Consider the following 21,116-nt stretch of genomic DNA (forward strand, 5'->3'; position numbering starts at 1 on the left):
AAATCAGAAAATGAAGTATTAAAGTCATCATTGGCCTTTGAGAAGGAAATAAAAGAAAGATTGGGAACCAAAAGAAACAAGCTTATAACTGAGAATGATAATTTTAGGATTCTACTTGCTTCAGCAGAGCACAGGGAAAGACAATTACTGGAGAAATTAGGTAGGAAGAGCCTTAGTAGAGAGAAACAAGGTCTGAGAGAGGAAATAGGAGGCGGGAAAGGAACTGAATTGTTACTATCTTTGGAAATTGAGCAGCTGCAGAAACAGTTACAGGAAGAAAAGGAGATAAAGCAAAAATTGGAAGAAGAGGTAGAAATGGTGCTTATGTGGGCTGCCAATCCACCCAGCATTGTACAGATAATTAAAGCATTTGTATCCCCTGGGGAATGGTGAAAAAGACAAAGGGTCAGTGGCTGCTCACTGTTGTCTGCAGGAGATGGAAAGCCAATATCACACCTCTAACTACTGCTGTGCCAGATTTAGCAGAACTGGTAACTCAAATTCAGGGAGCGTCCTATGCATGGATGGCAACCCTAGATGTAAAAGATATGTTATTTATGATTCCACTCTGGGAACACCTCAAAGCAAAATTTGTGCTCACCTGAAGGCAGTTCAGTGTACCTTTAACAGACTCCCACAGGGGTATAAACATTCACCCATGACTGAACAATCTGTGATTTCCAAAATTTTACAGACAGTCTCACTCCCTCTAGATGTGAAACTATATGATATTCCATTAGGAGAAGACTCCCCTGAAAAAGTAGGGGAAGCAGCAACATGAAGTAGAAGTTGAGATTCTACCTGAGAAATGCCAAGGACCACGTAAAGGACTGTATCTGCTACATCTGCAGAGGACCCAGAAAGCAAGGAGGTCTTCCTTTCCTAAATTTTTACCTAATACTTTCTCATATGAGAAACCAAGGAAGCAGTAAACCAAGCAGTTTTTGGATTTCTTTAATCTGCAGCAGCTCAGCAGCTGCTACACAAACATGGCAAGTGGAAACCTGGGAGAGGCAGGCAGGTAGGCAGGTGTAACAGGAGAAGGCTGGTCTTCAGTATAGCCCCAAATCCTTGGGTGTTCCTACATTATTGTTACACTGGATGACTCTTCTACATCATATATGACATATAAGTGAGGGAGATGAGGGGGAAGGATCTGATCCAAAGCCTACTGAAGTTATTGAAAAGACACTCATTGACTTTTTCAGGCTTCACGTCCAGCTTTGCATGAACCAGGGTTTATGCAGTTCACATAGTTTAAGCAGAACAGCAATTAAGGAAAAACCTGTTCCCTTTCAAATAATTCATCTAAACAGTTTGCACAATACATGCCACAGCTGGACTGAGTTGGAAAGGAATGACTGTGGGGGCTTTTTTTACTGTAACAATGTGTGTGTTACTCTGATTGGCAAATAAAACATCAACTCTGTGGCCATTCAGGCAGTGTCAGAGGTGCTTGGCTCAACCATGCTGTGGCTGTGGTGCAGCCCAGCACCATTTTCTCTTATCTCTTATACAGTTTCACTGCAGCAAGGAAGATTGCCACAAAAGTGAGTTAGACCTGGTTGAAGCTAGTGCTGAGCACCAGGGAACATAATTATACTCCTACCTCTGTGGTTCTGAAGCCATTCTGCCTCTGTGTCGTGGCTCCCATGCTGTGGACCATGGGGTTGGCACACTGAGAACCACAGTTGTTCCTCTTTTCAGTGTTTAGCGTTCCAGATGGGGCTGATGCTGTAGTTAAACCAGTCTGAGCCAATTTCCCATCCTCCAGAAGACCTAGTAGAGACACATGAAATTAGGCAATTAATACCAAGGAGCAATTTGCAACTGGCTCTGGTTTTCCCTTTATTTTTTCACATGCTTGTGATACTGTAAGTGATGCCAGGTGTGGTGCAGTACTACAGTCCACCTCCTTGTGTCACCCTTGTCCTCACACTTGACATTATTTGCCCTTTTCCCTATGGTCCACTGCTCTGTGAAACACTGGCTCAGAAAACATGGAAAAACGATCAATGAGTGCAGCACATCAGTAGATTTTTGTCATCTGCAGATCTCCATTGGCTTCTCTACACACACAGCTCCTTGCATGACTGAGAGTTTAACTTAGTACCTGGAGAAGCTCCCCTTAAATCTGTGTCAGTTCTGGGAAATGAAGGGGTTAGGTGGAAATGAAGGGGGTTAGGTGTGAGCATGACAAATCAGACTAATATGGGTGGGAAGGTTGCTCTATTCATGGCCTTGAACATTTTTTTCATCAGAAGTTGAGAAAAGAAATTCAGGAAAAATACATTTCTTACTGTTTTGACTATCAGCAGTCAAATAAATGACTGATTTGCTTTCTGCTCTAGCTGTGTGGATATGCATGCATTGCACAACATGATATTGGACAGCATAAATGAATTTTCTCATCTTATTGCATTAATAAAAATCAGTTGTCATTTATGGTGAGTGAAGAGCACTAAACATCTGGTTGTAACACTGGGTCTAAAATACAAATACAAAGAGCAAGGGGGATGCATGACTGTAGCTCTCAATTTAGTTTTTGTCAAAGCTCATTTATGAAGAGCTTTATGTTAAAAGAGAAAAAAAAAGGCAAATTTAGTAACTGGCAATGAAGGTATCAAACCTGAAAGAATTAAGGGTCACAGACACTAAATGAGAAAAAATTATCTGGAAAACCAATGACAAATCATTGCTATTTGAAGTGACATTGTATCATCAAAACCTTCTTCCACGAATCAAGTGGGAATTCAAACACAGTGTTAAGGGTATTAAAAGGGAAGCAAAGTCTTGAATTCTTTCTCAGAAATCTGTAAGAAAAGCTGCATTGTCAGTAGAAAGTAACATCAGTAGCAGCTAGCAAAGGCAATGACTAAAATCAATAAAGCTTCAACCAAATATTCAAAGCCTTGATATTGAAAATATTTAAAGTTTTGTGAATTAAATCATCTTTAAGGTCCCTTCTGATCCAAGCCATTCTATGATTCTATGAGTTAAGAAGTTTAAATACAAACTAGTCACTGCATTTCCCTGAGCAGTCAGAAGATGGAGTCAGAGTTTTCCAGACAATTTAACTTGCAGTGGTGGTAACTAAGAATGCTAAGTCATCTAGTTTTAGATAGAAAAAAAATTGAGCTGAAACTTGAAAATACTACATTATAGTTTATTTTTAAAAATACTTCAGCGTTTGGAAACTTTTCTGCTAGGTATAAAATCTAATTTCATTCTCCCATCTAAGTTTAGATGCAACTTCCATAAAAGAGTAAACCTCACCTCTCCTGCATCTCCCAGAAGTCCACACCTACTTCTGTTTTAGGTCTTCTCTCTTCCTATCACTCCACAGTGCCAAATAAGAAGCAAAAAAATGACTTGGTGCAGAGCAGTAAGTGATACAGAGTGGTATTGTAGACAAAAGCAGTTATCAGGGAGGGAGATGGAAAGACAATTAGCCACATGTGAGTCAGAGCTCGAAGCCAGGAGTCCACTGCTTCCCCTTGCAGAGGAGCTGTGAGAACAAGCTTGAGCACAGCTTCCAACAGGCAAACTGCACTAGGCATTACATACTAATTCCATTAATTGAATCTTTGACATTTTAAACGTATATGAATTACGAGTTTTACCCTTCTGTGGAGTCATCCTACGAATTTACTTTCCACTGTGTGTCTCTTTGGCCATCTGGCCTCTGACTTAATTGTCTGGTGAAACAGCTGTCAGCTGAAAAGCCATTTTGTTATTAAGCGCAATTGTTCATTTATCGGACTGTGTTGCATCTTTTGGTCACACACAGAACAATTTTTCTTGCATGAATCCATTTCTGGGGGCTGATAGAAAATCTTAATCCTGAAAATAGTATATCTGGTTAATTTTTTGTCTCTTTTAGTATGCAGCCTGAGCATCCTTGCTGCATTCTGCATTGCAGGGGTGAGATGTTTTTTTGCAATACTTGTCAGAAATAAACCAGGTATCAGTATCTGATCCTTCCACTATCACTACTATATTTTTATATGGATGACCTAGTGGTCACCAATACTAGGTAAAAAGCTTTTTTATTTTATCTTGAAATATGTTTGCTATTCTGAAGTTAAGAAACTATTTTAAATTTTTTTTCATTGGCAAATAGATGCTTTAGAGAGTGGGCAAGAGTGTAAAGATTTCAGTGACTTGTTCTTTATGTATGAGCATTGAGCAGAAATTACAATGAGAATGCATGAGCAGTAAAGAGCACAAGGTTTGTTGGCAATTCATAAAGCAACACCTATCTTATAGACTAGATACATAACACAACATGTTGATTGCAAATCAGAGATGATGTTAAGAAAGGATTAGGAACACATGGTTGTTCTTAAAATAGCAAATACTTTTGCATTGTTATTTAGGGTTTGCCACAGTACACAAAAATGGAAGAGTTAACTCTCTTCTTTTGTACTAACTGGAATTTACAAGCCAGCAGGATGGCAATACTAAGGGTCTTGCCTCAGTGTCATCTAAAACAAGAAAATTGTTGAGATATTTATGCCATCCTCACTGCCTGGGTTCGATGAACTCTTTGGTCTTCCACTGCAGAACTTCAGTTTACATCAGTTGTTAAATTACCGTAGAGGTTTATACGAACGGGTTCAGTAATGTTGTTCTCATCGTCACATTTTCTGCCACAACACCCTCCTGCCAAAAGTCTGTGGGCCTCTTGAAGCCAGGGAAAACCGCAGATTCCATCTCAATGCTCGTCAAATACAAGTATTTATTTCCAAATGAACTGGCAAGGCTGAATATTCTTACAGCTCCATTCCCAAAACCAGGGTTTCTGGGTGATTATTAAATACCCACCAATGTGATGGTGAACCTTCCATCAGGAATGGCTAGTCAGTGTTTGGGGAACTGTTCCCTGTACGGAGAAGAATGGATGACAAGAGGCAGGTATTTCGTTGCATGTAATCAGGTTTATTTATAACAAACGTACATGAGTTCTCTCTCATTGGTCGCAGGGAGAACACACCTGCAGCAGCCCCATTGCTCACAAATCCAAGTCCATCTTTCCAGCACAAAATGTGTTAAAAAGAACTTTTCCTCCCATGACAATGCTCGCTGCCACCTTCCTCTTTGCTGGCTTGTTGGGCTCACAGGCACGTCAAGTCCTGCCTTTCTTACCAGGCCAATAGAATCCTTTAGGCTCCAGTTTAACAAACTTTTTTTCAGAAGCATCAGGGGAAAAATGGGTTATTTTAAAACTGAAATCAATCCCTAGTTATTCTTCTCCGAATGACGCAAGCAGTCAGACTGGCACAACTTGGGAGGTAGCACAGGAATTGAAACAAGCAGCTCTGCAATAAACCAAAACAAACCTGACCCCCACTCATCCAGCCACACTCGTTCTTCTCACTGAGCTGCCTTGCTGAGCTGTCTAAATCTTCAGAGGTATATTCACATTGCTTCCAGCTACACCTACGTCAGGGGACAGGTATTTGTTTAGTCCATTTAGCCTGGATTCACCAAAGCTTCCCATTGTGTTACAGCAAAACCATGTCCCAGAGTTGACGATCCAGATCAGGATGTGATAAAACTGACTGATACAAAGAAGCTTTTTTCTAAAATGTCTTTCACTAAAACGTCTGATGATTTACACCAAATGATGGCAGTTCAAATAGTCTTTTGTTTTGTGTATTTTCACATGCACAATTTTAATAGATTTGAAAAACCAAATTTGCCCAAGTTTGGGTTTGGGGTTTATTTTACCCAACTAAAACACTGGCATTAAAATACTGCCTTTTGTTCGAGCTTCCCAAAATATGAAAGTTTGGGAAAATTTGGATATGCACAATAATCAACTCCAGTCATTACTTTTGACAAACCAAAGCTAAAAATCCATCCTTCAGATATCTGGGTATGTTTTAGCTGTTTCAAGTTCACAAGAAGGACATATAAGAACAGTTTTACTATTATGTCAAAATGTAATGAACATAAAGCCACCTAAAATCAGAGGCATCTCAATATAAATAGGAAGATCAGAAAGTTGGGATGATTTTGTCTGAAATATGCATTCTATGTGGAGAACAACAGGCATATTAAAGGTAATATAAACTCCTAGAAGATGACAAAGAGAATAGAACATGTTGATTGTCACTACTAACGCAAAAACAAAGGCACTGGGATTTTTATATAGCTCATATAAACACTATAAATAACATTAACTCTCCAAGAACTGCTGCTACTCATAATTAATAGTCTATCCTAACATTGAATATTCAGGCTGCCAGTGGGACACCAAGTTTTTCCAGTCTTTCCAGATTAACCTCTTACTCTCTGTTGTAAATGTAATGAAAAATTCAGTGTGTCCAAGTAAACACCAAAATTAGTTTTTAGAAGGAAGGCTTGAACACATCAATGCTTCTCTTCAGTCTCTAAAATTGTCTTTATTAATTATTCATAGATATAATCATAATGATTCTTTTTATTTCACACTATTAAGTGATGTATTAATGCCAGGTGGAACATGGCCATTTTGTAAAGAACAGAAGTTTTCTTCATAACAGAATTGTAGGCTGTAAACTGTTCTGTATTGTGCAAAGGCATCTTTCAGTTCTTTAATGCCACTTGGAAATCTGATGCAAATTCACCAATGGATTCAGAGGATTCTGTCCATAATGCCCATTTTTCTCTGATGACTGTAGTGTATTTATATCATAACTTCTCTCTCAACATCTCCCTCTCCGCCTCAACTGTCCTCCTGCCAGGCTGCACCTCACTTTTCTAGGAGCAAGTCACCAACTCCCATTTCCAAGCATGTTCTATGAGACCTCTCAGCATGCGCTAGCATGTGTTCTTTTGTCTACAATCCCAATAATTTTAAAATTTTGAATGAATTTTCATTAACTGCCAGACAGTACCATCTTTATTTTGTAGTTTAGGAGATACATATTCAAAATTGCAGTCTGAAAAATTGCTCACAGACTTGCAAGCTTATGTCCATTCAAAATGCTTAAATCATGTAACTCTAAAAAAACCCCAGACATTCACACAGGGAGGGAGGAAGAAAGCTTTTAAAATAATCCTTTAGTAAATAGGATGTTCATCACAGAGAAGTAAAAAAAGAATGTAAAATATGGAATGGAAATTTAAGACATTAGATCTGTATTTTTTATTTCTTCTGATTTCTTTTATTATAAGGAAAACACTAGTGATCACAAAACCAAGGATAAACATTGTATACATGCTGCTCTGGTTGTTCATACAGCCTGGTTACAACTAAGAATTTAAACTATTCTTAATGACAGTATCTCAAAAAGAGGAGAAGAAATTTTTACTCTTAACTCTTTCTAACCTGATTTTAGCATGGAAATAAAGATGATGTGAAGGGGGGGAGAATTACATGATTAATTCAGTTTATGAAAGTAAAACTGGTCTAAAAAACAAAGTAGTGACATGGATTGACAGCTGGCCCAGAGAGACAGGAACAAAAGAGAACCAGGGGGAGTGATTTTGTAGCCCTTAAATATCAGCACCAAAGGAAACTTCTCAAACCACAGATAAAGGTAGGTCTGCCTGGATCTTTTGCATAGACTTCATCAAAAGAGTAGATCTCAGTAAGATTCAAGATGACCTGTGACAAACAAAATCAGCAATGCTGCAATAGTTAATGCTGTCAAGAAGTTTGAGAGGGGTGCGAAGCCTCGTAGCAAGGAGACAAAGTTAATCTTAGCCAAAAAAATCAGATTTTTGTGGAAAAAATTATTCCATGTTTGTTTGTTACGGTATTCTCCCACTTGAGTTTAAAGCAACAGGCAGTGACCAAATCTGGACATGAATTCCCACTCAAATATGCTCTAGATCTGACTCAGTACTCTGTGTGACCCTGTGCTGTCATGTGTTCTGTTATGGAATAACAAGCACACATTTGTTTAAAGTGGGTAGCTGTTGATTAGTACGCTAAATTTATATCTTTGGAATCAACTACAAACACAAACCAGTGAGGTTCAATTTTCTGGTTCAGCAACACCCTTTTTATTTATCGTGACTGTTAACTCATGCATAATGCATAAGATGCTGGTTTAGAAAATGTCTGCCTAATAAGATACTGCACTGTAAAGACGGACTCTCAGAAAACTCATAGTGAAGACAAATGAAGAGTGTTATCATCACATGCAGTTGCTTCCAGAGGAAATATGTGTTTGTAATCATCACCAAGTTTCTTGTTGTTAATGCTATAGACTGTCAGTAAGTACAGAGAGCAGTGAAATACCTGTTCCCTCTGGCTGTTTTCCTGAATTGCTATATATTTTTGGGAAAACCATGCATCTACAGGCCTGAGGGTTGCTTTGTGCTCCTGCTGCAGAAACAACACATAGCATGGATCTGATAAAAAATGAATGGAGTAGAGGCTGTGACAAATGTCAGGTTTAAGTCATTTCCTCCAAAGCAGTAGCCTCGAGGATGAGGCCAGATGCTCAGGAAATCTGCAATAGCTCTTTTCCCTAACAAGACAGAATTTAGAAACTTTCAGGCATAGCAGAGAGTGAGTTTATAAGCCAGGATGAAGGATCCAGAAAATCTGCAGAGGGATAACCTGCTGCAGCACAGAAATGTTATCAGAAACAATGTTTTGGATCAGCAAATACAATAATGCAATAAATTTGCTGCTCAGATGTTCAGAGAATCCAGAATGATTTATCTGAACTCTAACGTGATATGAATTTTAGACAGTGAAGCAAAACACAACAAACGTATTAATGCCTTCCTCAAATTCTGGAGGTGGCTCTGAAGCTGCCTCCAGCTAGGAAGGGCTGAGCTGTGCCCAGGCACACCACAGGGGTGGGGAAGCAGCAGGGAGCTCTGTGCCTTCCTCCCTGCTTCCAGGGATGCTTATTTGAAGTCAGCTCACCCTAAAGCACAAACAGCCTATCAGGCTACAAACTTTACATGGCCTGATTTTCCAGGTACAGGCAGATGCTGAATCTTTGCATACTGTATGTTTTGATTTCAAATTGCGATTCAGAATCATGGTACAACTATCTTATAAGCAAATATAAAAATGTTGCAATCATGTCTGTGAAACAAAGGTTAATTGTTATATTTATTGCAAATAGGAAAAGCATGCTGCAACACTCTTTAACGATGTGTGATCATTTCAAAGCTCAAGACAAAGGATTCTACATGGCAAATAGACTCCAGAAGCTGAATAAAAGGGAATTGGTCTGACCATGAAGGGAAGATAGGAAAGGTTAACTTAAGAGAACTGTAATCATGGTGCTAGGCAAGGACTTAATGGCAGACAGACAACAGAGTTTGATGTATGAAGATACAAGTTTTGATAACTGGAACAAGATGGAAGAACTGAATTTTCACTATATTGTGGAATAAGGATCAGCTACATTTTGAAAGGCATTGAAGGCTGAGTACATTTTTTCCTGGGAAAATAACAAGGCAGAATGGATTAAGCAACTAACCAGTGCCACATGATGTGCCAGAAACAGATCACTCATTCCTCCACAGCGAAAAACTAACACACAAATAGCAAACCTCTGAAGTGCTTTTCATAGTACTGCATTTTAGAAGGATAGACAGTGCAGGGATCTGCTTCTCTACATGCAAATATATGGGCTATGTTTCAGTACTGCCTATGAAAAATACATCTTAAAAATTATACCCTCCACACACAATACCTTACACATGGCCAAATTATGGCCAATCAACCTGTTTTCCAAAGATGCTGGCTTTTGGCTCAGTTCCCGTCTGACCCTCTCCTTAAAATGCCAAGACAGAAGTTCCCCTCACAAGCAGTAGGCTGCTGGCCCCTTCTCAATCATCCTTCCCCCAGTGGTGCCCACCCAGTTTATAGATGGGTTCTGAACAGTGGCTTAGATCTGTGGGTGTTCACGTGGCCTTTCCCTCTCCTTTACATGGTCTTTCATTCTTCTTTGATGTGTTATAATGAAACATCACTCATAATGTTTCAGGCTAATTTCCAACATAGACATGGAAAGTATTACTATCATTCTTATTACCTAGCTAATCACGCATGGAATTTTAAGATGAACAGATAGCATCATTTCAATTAATCACACTGAGGAGCAGCAAAAATATTTAGGCAGACTAAACATAAATCCTTATGAAAAGCATTTAAATGTACATGAAATTTGAGCTGAAAGAACTCTTCAGTTTTGCTCACCAAGGTTCAATTGCTGGAAATTGAAGCTAAAGGTTCCAGGTAATACATTGTACATTTATTTTAACAAATAGTGATTAACTAGTGGCCTAAATTACAAAGGCTTAGGCAAAATGTCAGCCACTGGAAAGCTGTAAATTCAGTCTGAATGTCCCAAAAGTATGCTCCATGTGGGAATTAACAGAGGAAAGACCAGTGGGCTGTATGGCCAGCTGACATTCCAGCCTTACAGTCTATGAATATACAAAAAGATACTGCTGACTTAACTGTCTCACGTGATGACTACGATCATAAAGTGCTTTGGCTCAAGGTATCTGTATGCATGTGAAAAAGTCATCACTCACATCTAGTGTTCGCCCTAAAATGAGGGCAGTTGCCACATTAAAACCTAATGTCATCAGCCATCAACAATCCTTTAGATATATCTGTGACATTTTTTCCATCTTTTCCACAAGCAGTGTAAGCACTTGGAAAGCACTCAGGCACCAGCATCGTGCAAATGGCAGAAATTCATTCTTTTAGTACTGCAAATGCTTGAAACAATTCAGATGGCCCACCTAGGAAATACTAGCCGCTTACAAGAATGACAATTGCAACATGAGGACAATATTCAGATGAAATGTGCAGAGAGAGAAACACAACCATATACATTGTTAGGAGATTGGTAAAAAAAAAAGTAATCAAAATATTTCAGTCACTCAATAAAGAACAGGATGATTATTTTTCTCTAGCATCTCTAGCATCCATCTGAACAGGCTAGCCTGAATCCATGTTCTTCCAGGTGGAATGAGAGGCTCAACATTACTTCTTTTTCATCAGCTGCTTAAAATTCGAGGCTCAGTTAAGCAAACAGCAATGCAGAGGGGCTCAGTGGATTCAGGAAAAACCTTAAAATGTAAAATCCTACCCCACAGCTACAGTTGCCCACGCTAACTGGTAAAACACCCCTCCTTCATCTACTTGTTTTACTTTTAACCTGTATTTTTCCTAAACAGAAAAGGCAGTGTGACAGTCTAGGGAAGCAATTATGCATGTATTCATCACTAAATAAAACTGCACTATTGATTTGTGTATTGCAAAGGACCAAGTCACCTGTTTCATGTGAGACTACTGCTGAAAAATGTACACACTCACCACACAGCCTTCGAAATCTGATCTGCATACTCCTGAAAAGAGGGCTGCTTTGTGCAGCTCAAAGAAAAACCTTTACGATAAACGCATGGCTTCGACCATTACATTTCTGAGCCTTAACTATTACTGTATTTTGATTTAAGGTAAAACCCAACTTTCATTCCAAGATTTCTTTTAACTGCAATCAATTTATTTCTGTTTTAAACTGCAGAAAAAAGTGGAACTGGCAATATAATTTCTGCTTCTATGAAGAAATATATTTCTATAACTGACTACTGATAAAGGCAAGAGAGATTTCTATCACTTTAATGCTGGATTACTGCAATTTATGCTTAATGTGGGAATTTTGGAAATTTTAATCAACGGGCAATGAGGTAAACTGCACTCTGAACTGTATTTCCTGTATGCAACATATTGAACCTCTGCTTTGAGACTGGCAGGAGTCTTTGCTTAAAGATAATTCAAATTTTATCTACATTCCTAAACTGAAAAATACAGGATTAGAACTGGATGGAAAGTGTAAATTCATTACTAAGGAAAAGAAAATGAATTTTTAAATGTCCTGAATCAGCATATAAAGGGGCAGGGGTGGTCATGGGGAGAGAGCATTTTCCACAAGAACAATAATTTTGCAGAGCACTTTACTTCTGAGCATCTTGCAGGCAGGATCTGACAAAAGCCACCACTCAGATTTCTTGCCTAAATCCTTTCAGACACTCTCCCTCTCTCACCATCCCTACTCCCGCTGCAGGCTCTTCCCATAGTTACTGACAGCCCTTTGGCTCTAAGATTTCAATGCTGCAAGAAGAGATTTTTCCACAGGAAAATAATTTGGAAAGATGGTTCCAAGTCATCTCTCCTGAAAATCACCTCTATTGATGCTCAACAACCTTTCTGCTTTCTGACAGCTGGGAAAGCCTTTCATGTAATTCAAGTGTTCATGCACATCATGTTTTTAGTGAGTTTATTTTATCAGTGGGTAAATTATTATAATGGGGTAAAGTGTGGGTGATCAATCCTACTAGGTTTGCTTTAGATTGTAGGGGGATTTAGCAAGACTTTTGGCCATTAACTAAATGGGCATGAAGCAAAGAGTAAGAGGCTTTGTAGAAAAGTTTCTTTCTGTTTTTTTTTTTTTCACAGCCTATGCAGTGTTTTGAGCCAATTCTTGAGCCAGAAAGTGCAATAAAGAGGCTGCTGGGGAAAGAAGAGGCAGCTGGAGGGCCCTGCCCAGGTCCTGCCTTTCCCTCCTGTCACAGGAGTATGAGGCAGCTACTCCCACCTGAGGCACCAGGACCTGTCAGGAGGATTCAGGTGGTACCTGAATGACAATAACCACCTACCGTTCAACAAGATCAAAGTTGTTTCAGCAACTGAGTCTGATACATCTCACAAAATAGGAAGCTGAAGGTTCATGATAGAAGAAAATTTCCCATCTCTCAATTATCTTTGACATTTTTATTAAAACTTCACTTGCTATGGATGCAAGCTTTTTATATGAGAATTGATATTTATTAAAAACAAAATAATTTAAAAATACCTTTAGAGGTGGTGGGGGAGATTGCTTAGTATATAATGATGGGGCAAATAAGTAACAGTGATATTTTTTAACTGAAAAGTAAAATTAAGCCAGTATTGTACTGTCAAGTGACAGCAAAGATTAAAATGTATGGACTGGAAGAATTAACAGCTAGGGTTAGTCTGAAAAATATGGTCATTACAAAAGATTATACTTATCATACAGTCAAATTTTTATTTATCATATGAGCCCAATTTTTCCAATAATATCAATGCTGTTTTGTGGTGCAATAAATACTGTTTTAGGTCAGTACTGTAATCCTTGACTGGGCTCTATGCTGAGCAAACCCCAAGTATAGGTGTTGAATGGGAAATGTCAATGTTGAGTGTTTTCAGGTCAGTGCATTGACAACAATCATTTATTGCAGAGATTACCCATTTAATTTTATTATTTCCCTCTATTGCTATCCAGTGCTCTTTATAATTTCCTGATCCATAGACCAGTGCAGAATTGTTATTTTTTTAATGGAAAAATTGATTTTTTTTTTTTAATTTCTAAGAGAGGCATACAGCTGGGTGGTGCATCAATGTTAATTCCCTTTGTCCTGCAACACTTCCCACCCATGTCCGGCAGACATGCTGTGACAAGTTTGACTAGAAGTCCCTGAAGCATATGGGAATGGTTAACTCCTCTGAAGCAGTAGGGGCTCTGGGCTTTTCCATTGTCTTGATTTGTCTCCACATTTGGTACTGAATTTGTACTTCAGTACTGACAGCAAAGTTTCCTGGTTTTGTGGTCCTCCAGAGGTGTAGTGAGGAATGACACAAAACTCGGTACCACTCAGAGGGAAACCTTTTGAATAACCCTACCAAATTTTGCTTTCAGGAAATTCAGAGGGCTTTGAACTCACTCATCTTCCTCTTGTTGTACAAATGGAACCACCTACACAAACCCACTCAAGGACCACTCAAGAAGTGCTTTCTGTGTTTAAGAAATTGATCCTTATAAACGTTAGCACATAAGAAGTTGATCTACAAGGTAGGGGAGACATTTTCAGAAAGAAGGCTGCTTTCTGAAAGCTAGATGGTAAAAATTAGATGCAAAAGCTTTCTCTCCTTACTCCTCAGATGGACATGGGAGAGAAAACATAATGAAAGGCTCATGGATTGAGATAAGGACAGGAGGAGATCACTCAGCAATTACTATCGTGGGCAAAACAGAATCTACTTGAGGAAATTAATTTAATTTACTGCCCATCAAAATCAGAGTAGGATAATGAGAAAATATAAACCCCTAAACCTTAAAACACCTTTCCCCCACTCCTCCCTTCGTCCTGGGCTAAGCTTCACTCTCTATTTCTCTACCTCCTCCCACTAGCGGTGCTGGGGGATGGGGAACGCGGGCTGTGGTCAGTTTATCACATGTTGTCTATTCCAACCCTTCCTCCTCAGGAGAAGGACTCCTTGCACTCTTCCTCTGCTCCAGCATGGGGTTCCTCCCACAGGACACAGTTCTCCATGAACATCTCCAACATGAGTCCTTCCCATGGGCTACAGTTCTTCACAAACTGCTCCAGTGTGATTCCCCCACGAGGTCACAAGTCCTGCCAGCAAACTTGATCCAGTGTGGGCTCCTTTCCCCACGGGTCTGCAGGTCCTGTCAGGAGCCTGCTCCAGCCATGGGATGACAGCCTCCTTTTGGCATCCACCTGCTCCAGTGTGGGATCCTTCAGGGGCTGCAGGTGGATCTCTGCTCTGTTGTGGACCTCCATGGGCTGCAGGGGGACAGCGTGCCTCTCCATCATTTTCACCATGAGCTGCTGAGGAATCTTTGCTCTAGTTCCTGAAACACCTCCTGCCCCTTTTTCTCCACTGACCGTGGTGTCTGCAGAGTTGTTTCCCTCATGTACTCTCACTCCTCTCTCCAGCTGCTGTTCTGCATGTTCTCCCCCCATCACTTCTTAAATATGTTATCCCAGGGGTGCTACCACTGTTGCTGATGAGCTCAGCCTTGGCCAGTGGTGAGTCTGTCTTGGAGCTGGTTGGCATAGGCTCCACTGGACATGGGGGAAGCTTCCACCAACTCATGGAAGCCAACCCTGTCCCCTGCTGCCTGCTACAAAACCTCGCCATGCAAATCCATTACATTATTATATCCAGCGTCTGGACTAATATGGAACAGGGAATTACTGTAATATGTCTGCAGTCCAGGAAGAGGCTGCATTTATTCACTTTTACTGTCATTCCAAACAGTAATAAGATCATCTCCTGGAAATATCACATCAGAGTCACTGCTTTAGTTGTTTATTAAACATACCAGATTTTGAACCAACCCATTAATAAAAATGCATGAGCACAAAGAGATCCTGGTATATCCATATAACACACTGATCCCCCTTAACCTAAAATAGACTGTTTGTTAAATACTTCTCTGCAGTCCGATTCACAAGAAACCCTCTGCTGCACCAAGTTTTTCATTTACAAACCGATGCTTATTCACCTCTGTTAAGCTCTTAACTTTGCGCATTCCTGGTAAACTGGTAAAGGAAGGAGCGGATGACGGCAGAGTGGTCCAAGCCAGCACCAGTCCCTGTTGTCATGGCAACTGGTGCTCGCACAGCCCGGCCCTCGGCTGCTGCTGCTCCCAGGCCTCTGCTGCAAAGGATGGAAAACCGATTTTCCAAAACTTCTGTGCGAAAGGTTACATCCAAACCACCATATTCTGCGCACGGACTCTTGACCAGAGCCTAGCTACAAATATGGGCCTGATCCATAAAACTTCCCAGAGTTGTCAGTGATCAGAAAACAGTGGAGCAGCAGCATGAGCCAGTCATTTAGCCTCAGAGAACAAAGCAAGAATTATTAATAAACACTCAAGTATATTAAGGGCAATTATACAAGATAAAGTGTTAGCCAGCCAGATTGCTAGACAGTGATAAAATTTCTCCTGTATTCCTCTCGTTTTCTCTATTTATTTTAAGGACTCAATTCTTCTTTCATTTCATAGGTATTTTGCAAATATCTTCACTGGACAGATTTCATTCCTCACAGTCCACTGACTGCAGTTATGTTTGCTGATGCCATGAGCAAGTTTTTCTCCTGAGTGCATGAAGTGAGTCTGTGTCAAACATGGATAATGTTTTTCTTTAATATGCTTCAGGAAAAAAAGACTTTTCAATAGAAATAGTGAAAAGTAGAAAGCATAAACCCAATTTTTTTTAGCTGATACTGTGAGTCACACAATGATTAAAATTCAACAAATGTTTTACTAGTTGAGAAACTGTATGTGTCCTGAGCTTTATGCAGATTTTCATTTCTGATATAAGAGAATTATTTTTCACTTGGTTGGTACACTAATTCAAAATTAATTACTTTTATTTGCATTTCAGTAACAATCCCCATCCAAGACTGGGGTCTTACTGTGCTGGTTGCTGTAGGAAAATAGTAAGGAGAGATCCTGTCCTAAGGCGTTTGCAGCCTATGAGATAAACCCTGATTGTAAGGTCTCTCTGACCACAGAGCAACATGTTGCTTTATCCACTCTAAGCACTTTCAAGTCTAATAAGGAAAAAATAATTGAATACAGCAGCAAATTTAGCCAGTGAAAATGGAAAGAAATAGAAATATGATGACTTAAAGCCTTCTTTAAAAAAAAAGAAATTAATTTTTGTTTATAGTTGATTTTGAATGGGTTTATAAAGCACTTTTACAGTACTGGTTTGTTGTAGGAAACTGTGCATATTAAATTACTAGGCTACACATATACATAAATATAAACATATCAGCAAGTTATCCCAATGTAACACAGTGGGCTATGCAAATGTGTTCCAAAATATTTGAAAGTTTTTGTGTGGTTTTTGTTAAATCACTCTTTTCCCTGTGGTTTGCTTGTAACCCATGGTGACTGACCCGCAGATTCTTACTTCCCCAGAAAGTCATTACTTGTGCTAACACTTCCACTTAGCTGAATCAGACCCTCTAAAGAGAAGGCAATTTGTGCTAAGAGTTGCAAGGATCAAGGAACGGTTACTAAGCAGAAATGCAGTCTATTATTTTTCCCAGCTATAGCCTACGCAATAGCTGAATCCTGTGAAAAGTTCTTTGCTCTCATAGCAATGGATGTTCTTACAAGAAATGGCTCTATTGTAGGGGCTCATTGTGACTCTTTCCTTTTTCCTCCCCTGTGAAAGCCACTCGCCCTATGAACAGTATGTACACTTGTCTTCTACAAGATATCTTTTGATTTCACCACCTGCAGTGCTTCATGAAGTTATTTAGTACTTTTCTATCCCTGTTCATCTTTATCAATTTATCCTGTTCATCATTACCAAAACCTCAGCAGCATACTGCAACAAGTTGCAACCATCTATATTCGTGGCTGTTAGTGACTTCTTGTGACCTAAGTTACTTCTTCTGAACCTAAAACCATCTGTCTTATTTTAGCTATATTATAACAACTAACATTGTCCTAAATGTATTCCTGTAAAAAATAGGAAGATTACAATAAACTTTATTAAAATGGATGTAAAAAATCAAGTAGGGAAGTTAAATATTCTAAGAAAGCATCAATTGAAATGGGGCAAATAAAAGAGGAAATGGTAAAATACTTCCTTCATAATAGAATAATATTTTAGCTTTCAAACATCTTTGTTTAAGGCACAAAGATTTGGCTACAGAAATACATATAATTCCAATGAGAGCAGGCACAGAAAGCTAAATGTACTGGCTGACAAAGAGAGAAGGATATAATGAAATATGTGGTGGGATTTGTGGGGATGAGATTACTCAGATTAATATAGGATAGTTCCTAACCTTTTCCTCATTGATACACTTGCTAATCCTGCACACACTACATTCTTTCATCCTGAGTGATTTACTCCTCTTCACACTTTGATGTCCAGTGTCTGTTGTTTTTTCCATTTAAAAGAAACATGTTGACAATCACAGCCACCTCTTACTGCTTTTGTCCTTTTCCCAAAATACTTCCTTCATCTTATCTTTACTTCTGTCTCTTCACAGAATTTCACCAATTTATTCCAAGTGAAAAATGACAACTTCATCCTCTTTTCCCCATCCTCCTTTGGTGCCCCCTTCCCTGGCTGCCTCCCCTTCTGTGTCCCAATTACAGAGTCTTCCTACCTTGACTTACGTCAATGTCATGTCCCATCTCCCCATCACCCCCATCCTGCTCATGTGCCCTCCCTTACTCTTCTCTTTTATCTCTCAATTTTAGGTGGTTTTCAGTTCTCGCAATAAAGGTATGTTTTCCTCTTCATGTCTTAAACTCACACTTGACCTCATTTGCCCCTCCAATTTTTCCTTCCTCTCCCTTTCATCTGTAAATTCACTTAACGTGCTGTTTCTAGTTCCCTAGAGTACCTCTACTTATTCCTTTTCCGTTCTTACTTCAAACCTTACCCTACTACAGCTCTCCATGAAGTACTTTATGACTTTCAAGGCGCTAATTGGGAGCAGTGTGTGTTCCTCAGGTTCCTTAAGCTGCCACCACCATAGCTGTGTTGAAGAGTAAATCTTGCCCTTACTTAAGTCCTACTAGTCTTTCCTTTGCTCCTACTAGTCTGTCCTCTCCTCATTCCCTTTCCTCTAATCTCTTCTTTCTTGTAAAATTTCTCTTACCCTAATCAGTCTCTGTTGGACTTGAGTGTTGTCCTCGTCTCCTTACTGCTGGTATTCTCATCTCGAAATACAAATTCAACTATCATATGTTTCTGGGAAGAATACTTCTGGTCTATCCCTTTATTAACTCCTATTCAATATTAAGTCTTGGACTATCTGGCTTCTGTTTGTGATGTTTAGGCACCAATTCAAAGTAAACATGGCTAAGATAACTCTAATTGTGGGTGCAGAGGTAACGCTCACTGTGTTTAGCCTTCACGGCTGGAGACGAGACTGACACCTGTCATTCGAACTTACTGGCCAGCACTGTCTTGAACGTCTTTAAATTCCTGATATAATCTTCTTTAACATGGCATTTCATAGACCCATTCACCTTCAAATTCTCATAATTTCACATGTGATTACTACAAAGTCTTTCTTTAGCCTTCAGGAGTAAAACAGACCCCTTGTGACTTCTCCTTCCCTGTCATATTCTGGTCAGCAGAGAGTCATGATCTCCGTATTCCAGTCGGCCTATGATGCCCACCTTTGTGAATTTTCACTCCTGCACTTCCATAATTTCTTTTTGATGCTTTGTTACTTGCTATAAATGTCTGTAAAGCTACTTCTTTTCCTCTGAAGCTGCCTATAGGCATTTACTACTTTATATGGAAATTGTAATCTATGTGGAGCAGTGACCACTTTCATGCTGTGTACAATATGAAGCATGATGAATTTCTGGAACTAGGCTGAGATTTCTAGATATTGCTGCAATACCTAAAATTCTTAAAACATTTAAAACTCCACATCAGATCAGAGCTCCTCATTCCCTTTCCCATATCCGCCCCTACTGTAATACCTCAGGTTCACAGCTAAGGATGTGTCACGCTGACAAGAACTGGGAAATTCAAACTTGCAGGTCAGCTTCTGTGCAGCCCACCCTCTGGCCAGTTTTCTGCAGATCAGAAGGTATCAGAGGTAGTGTGGAAGAAGGCTGCGCACCTCTTCCTTAATTCAAACCTATTGCCTAAATGACTTGTTTTGCAGAAGAAAAAGCCACGTATTCCACAGCAAGACCCTCCAAGATCAAGTTCTCTTCCATTCTGGTGACGCTGTCCCAAAGCTGCAGGCATTTAATGCTTTCGCTCGTAACCGAGCACCGCCGTGAGCGGGTCTCTGGACCCTGAGCAGCTCTGTTAGCGCAGAGCCTGCTCCCAGCCGGGCAGGGCAGGCGCTCCGAGCGCTCCGCGGCTTTAGCGCAGACTTGGGCGCCTGCATTTCTCGGCGGGAGCGGAATATGTTCCCCTCGCAGCAGGTAAAGGGGGTGCACACACACAGCTCCGTGCACGCACACGTGTGTGTGAGGTGTCTATACAAGGTGTGTCACGGCCGCTCCCCGTCCCGCGGACCCCCCGCGCCGCCCGCACTCACCGGGGCGCGGCCCGCCCTGCTCTCGCCCGAGCTCGGCGCCGCCGCCCTCCTGCTGCGGGCTCTCGGAGTCCGTGTTGGTCAGCCAGGTGGACTCGGTCTCCCGCGTCCAGCTCTCGTAGTACCGGGGCTCGATGGCGTCGGCCCGGCTGCCCCCGCAGCCCATGGCGAGGCCCCGCTCTCAGGCTCAGTCACAGCTGCCACCGCCGCCCGGGCACCATCGCACTGCCGGGCATCGCCGGCACCGCTCACGCCCCCCGCCACATCCCCGCTCGTCCGGCTCTCCCCGGCTCCGCTCGTCTTTCTCCCCCTCCTCCCCGGCTTTATTATCTCCGCTGCCCCCCCTCCCTCCTGGCTGTCCCCTCCCCTTCTCCTCCCGCTACCCCGTTCCTTCCCCTCCCGCTTCCCTCCACTCTCACATCTCACCCCCTCCCGCCCCGGCCCCGATCTCTCCCCATCCCCGGGTGTCCCCCAGAAGCGGGCATTGCAGCTTCCGCCGCGGCGCTGGCTCTGCCCCGCCAAATTCCTCCGGCTGCCCGCGGCCGGGGGCAGACACGCCGCGGGCGGGCAGCGCTCCCTCCTCCCCGGGTTATGGATCTGTACGGGGAGGATTTACTCGCACATGCCAGCGTGCCACAGCTAGCAAGGCACAGCAGTCCTCCCGGCCTGCGCTTAGCAGCAAGCGCATGTACCCTGACTGGGTCTTGTGCTCCGCTTCACTAGGCCATCTGCCCTTCCCTGATTTAGCCGGGAGAGCCTTGCTTCCACCTTTAGCGTTAGCTGGTTTGCTGCTGTATAAAGGTGCAATACTGAGTGCTCAACTCCAGAAATACTTCCGGCTCTTTCCTGTTGGTTACTCACTTTGGGAGGCAACAGAGAACATGAGATATCTGCAAAACGGACTATAATTTAGGTTTATGCTCAGGGTAATCTAAACAGGCACAGAGATTTTTGAGTCACTGATGGTGGTTGCAGTTAGTATTGCAATAGCTGCTTGTCAAGGTCCCTGTCAGGGTTGGAGCCAGCTCCATGAACACTAGGCACTGTGGGATCGTGTCATGAGAAAGAGACTTTAGCCCAGATGGATGTTTCTCTCCTGGAATCATTTTGCAGTAGAGCAGTAGGAATAACTGTCCCCTAAGACAACCTACAGAGCAATACGGAAGTCATGTTCTACACTCCATAACATTACACAGTGTGGCTCTTGGCTAAAAAAGATATATATCCATTGAAATCTGGAGAAACAGGCTGTCCTGTGTTATAG

The 21,116-nt window shown here is 41.1% G+C and overlaps 1 protein-coding gene across 2 annotated transcripts in view; it reads right to left on the reverse strand.

The window, feature by feature from the left end:
- The window catches only part of BAALC (BAALC, MAP3K1 and KLF4 binding), a 34,634-nt gene extending 14,556 nt beyond the window's left edge, over positions 1 to 20,078 (reverse strand). For both annotated transcript variants that reach the window (XM_027692339.1, XM_027692338.1), the window contains exons 1-2: positions 19,856 to 20,078; positions 1,610 to 1,779 (exon numbers count right to left, since the gene is read on the reverse strand). In XM_027692339.1, coding sequence (XP_027548140.1) covers positions 1,610 to 1,779; positions 19,856 to 20,018 — 333 coding nt within the window. In that variant the 5' untranslated portion in view covers positions 20,019 to 20,078. The remainder of the gene's footprint in view (positions 1 to 1,609; positions 1,780 to 19,855) is intronic.
- Between the last annotated feature and the right edge of the window lie 1,038 nt (positions 20,079 to 21,116).

This window comes from Neopelma chrysocephalum, unplaced genomic scaffold (genome assembly GCF_003984885.1).
Source record: "Neopelma chrysocephalum unplaced genomic scaffold, ASM398488v2 Primary Assembly neopelma1_86, whole genome shotgun sequence".
In the NCBI taxonomy this organism is placed as follows: Eukaryota; Metazoa; Chordata; class Aves; order Passeriformes; family Pipridae; genus Neopelma; species Neopelma chrysocephalum.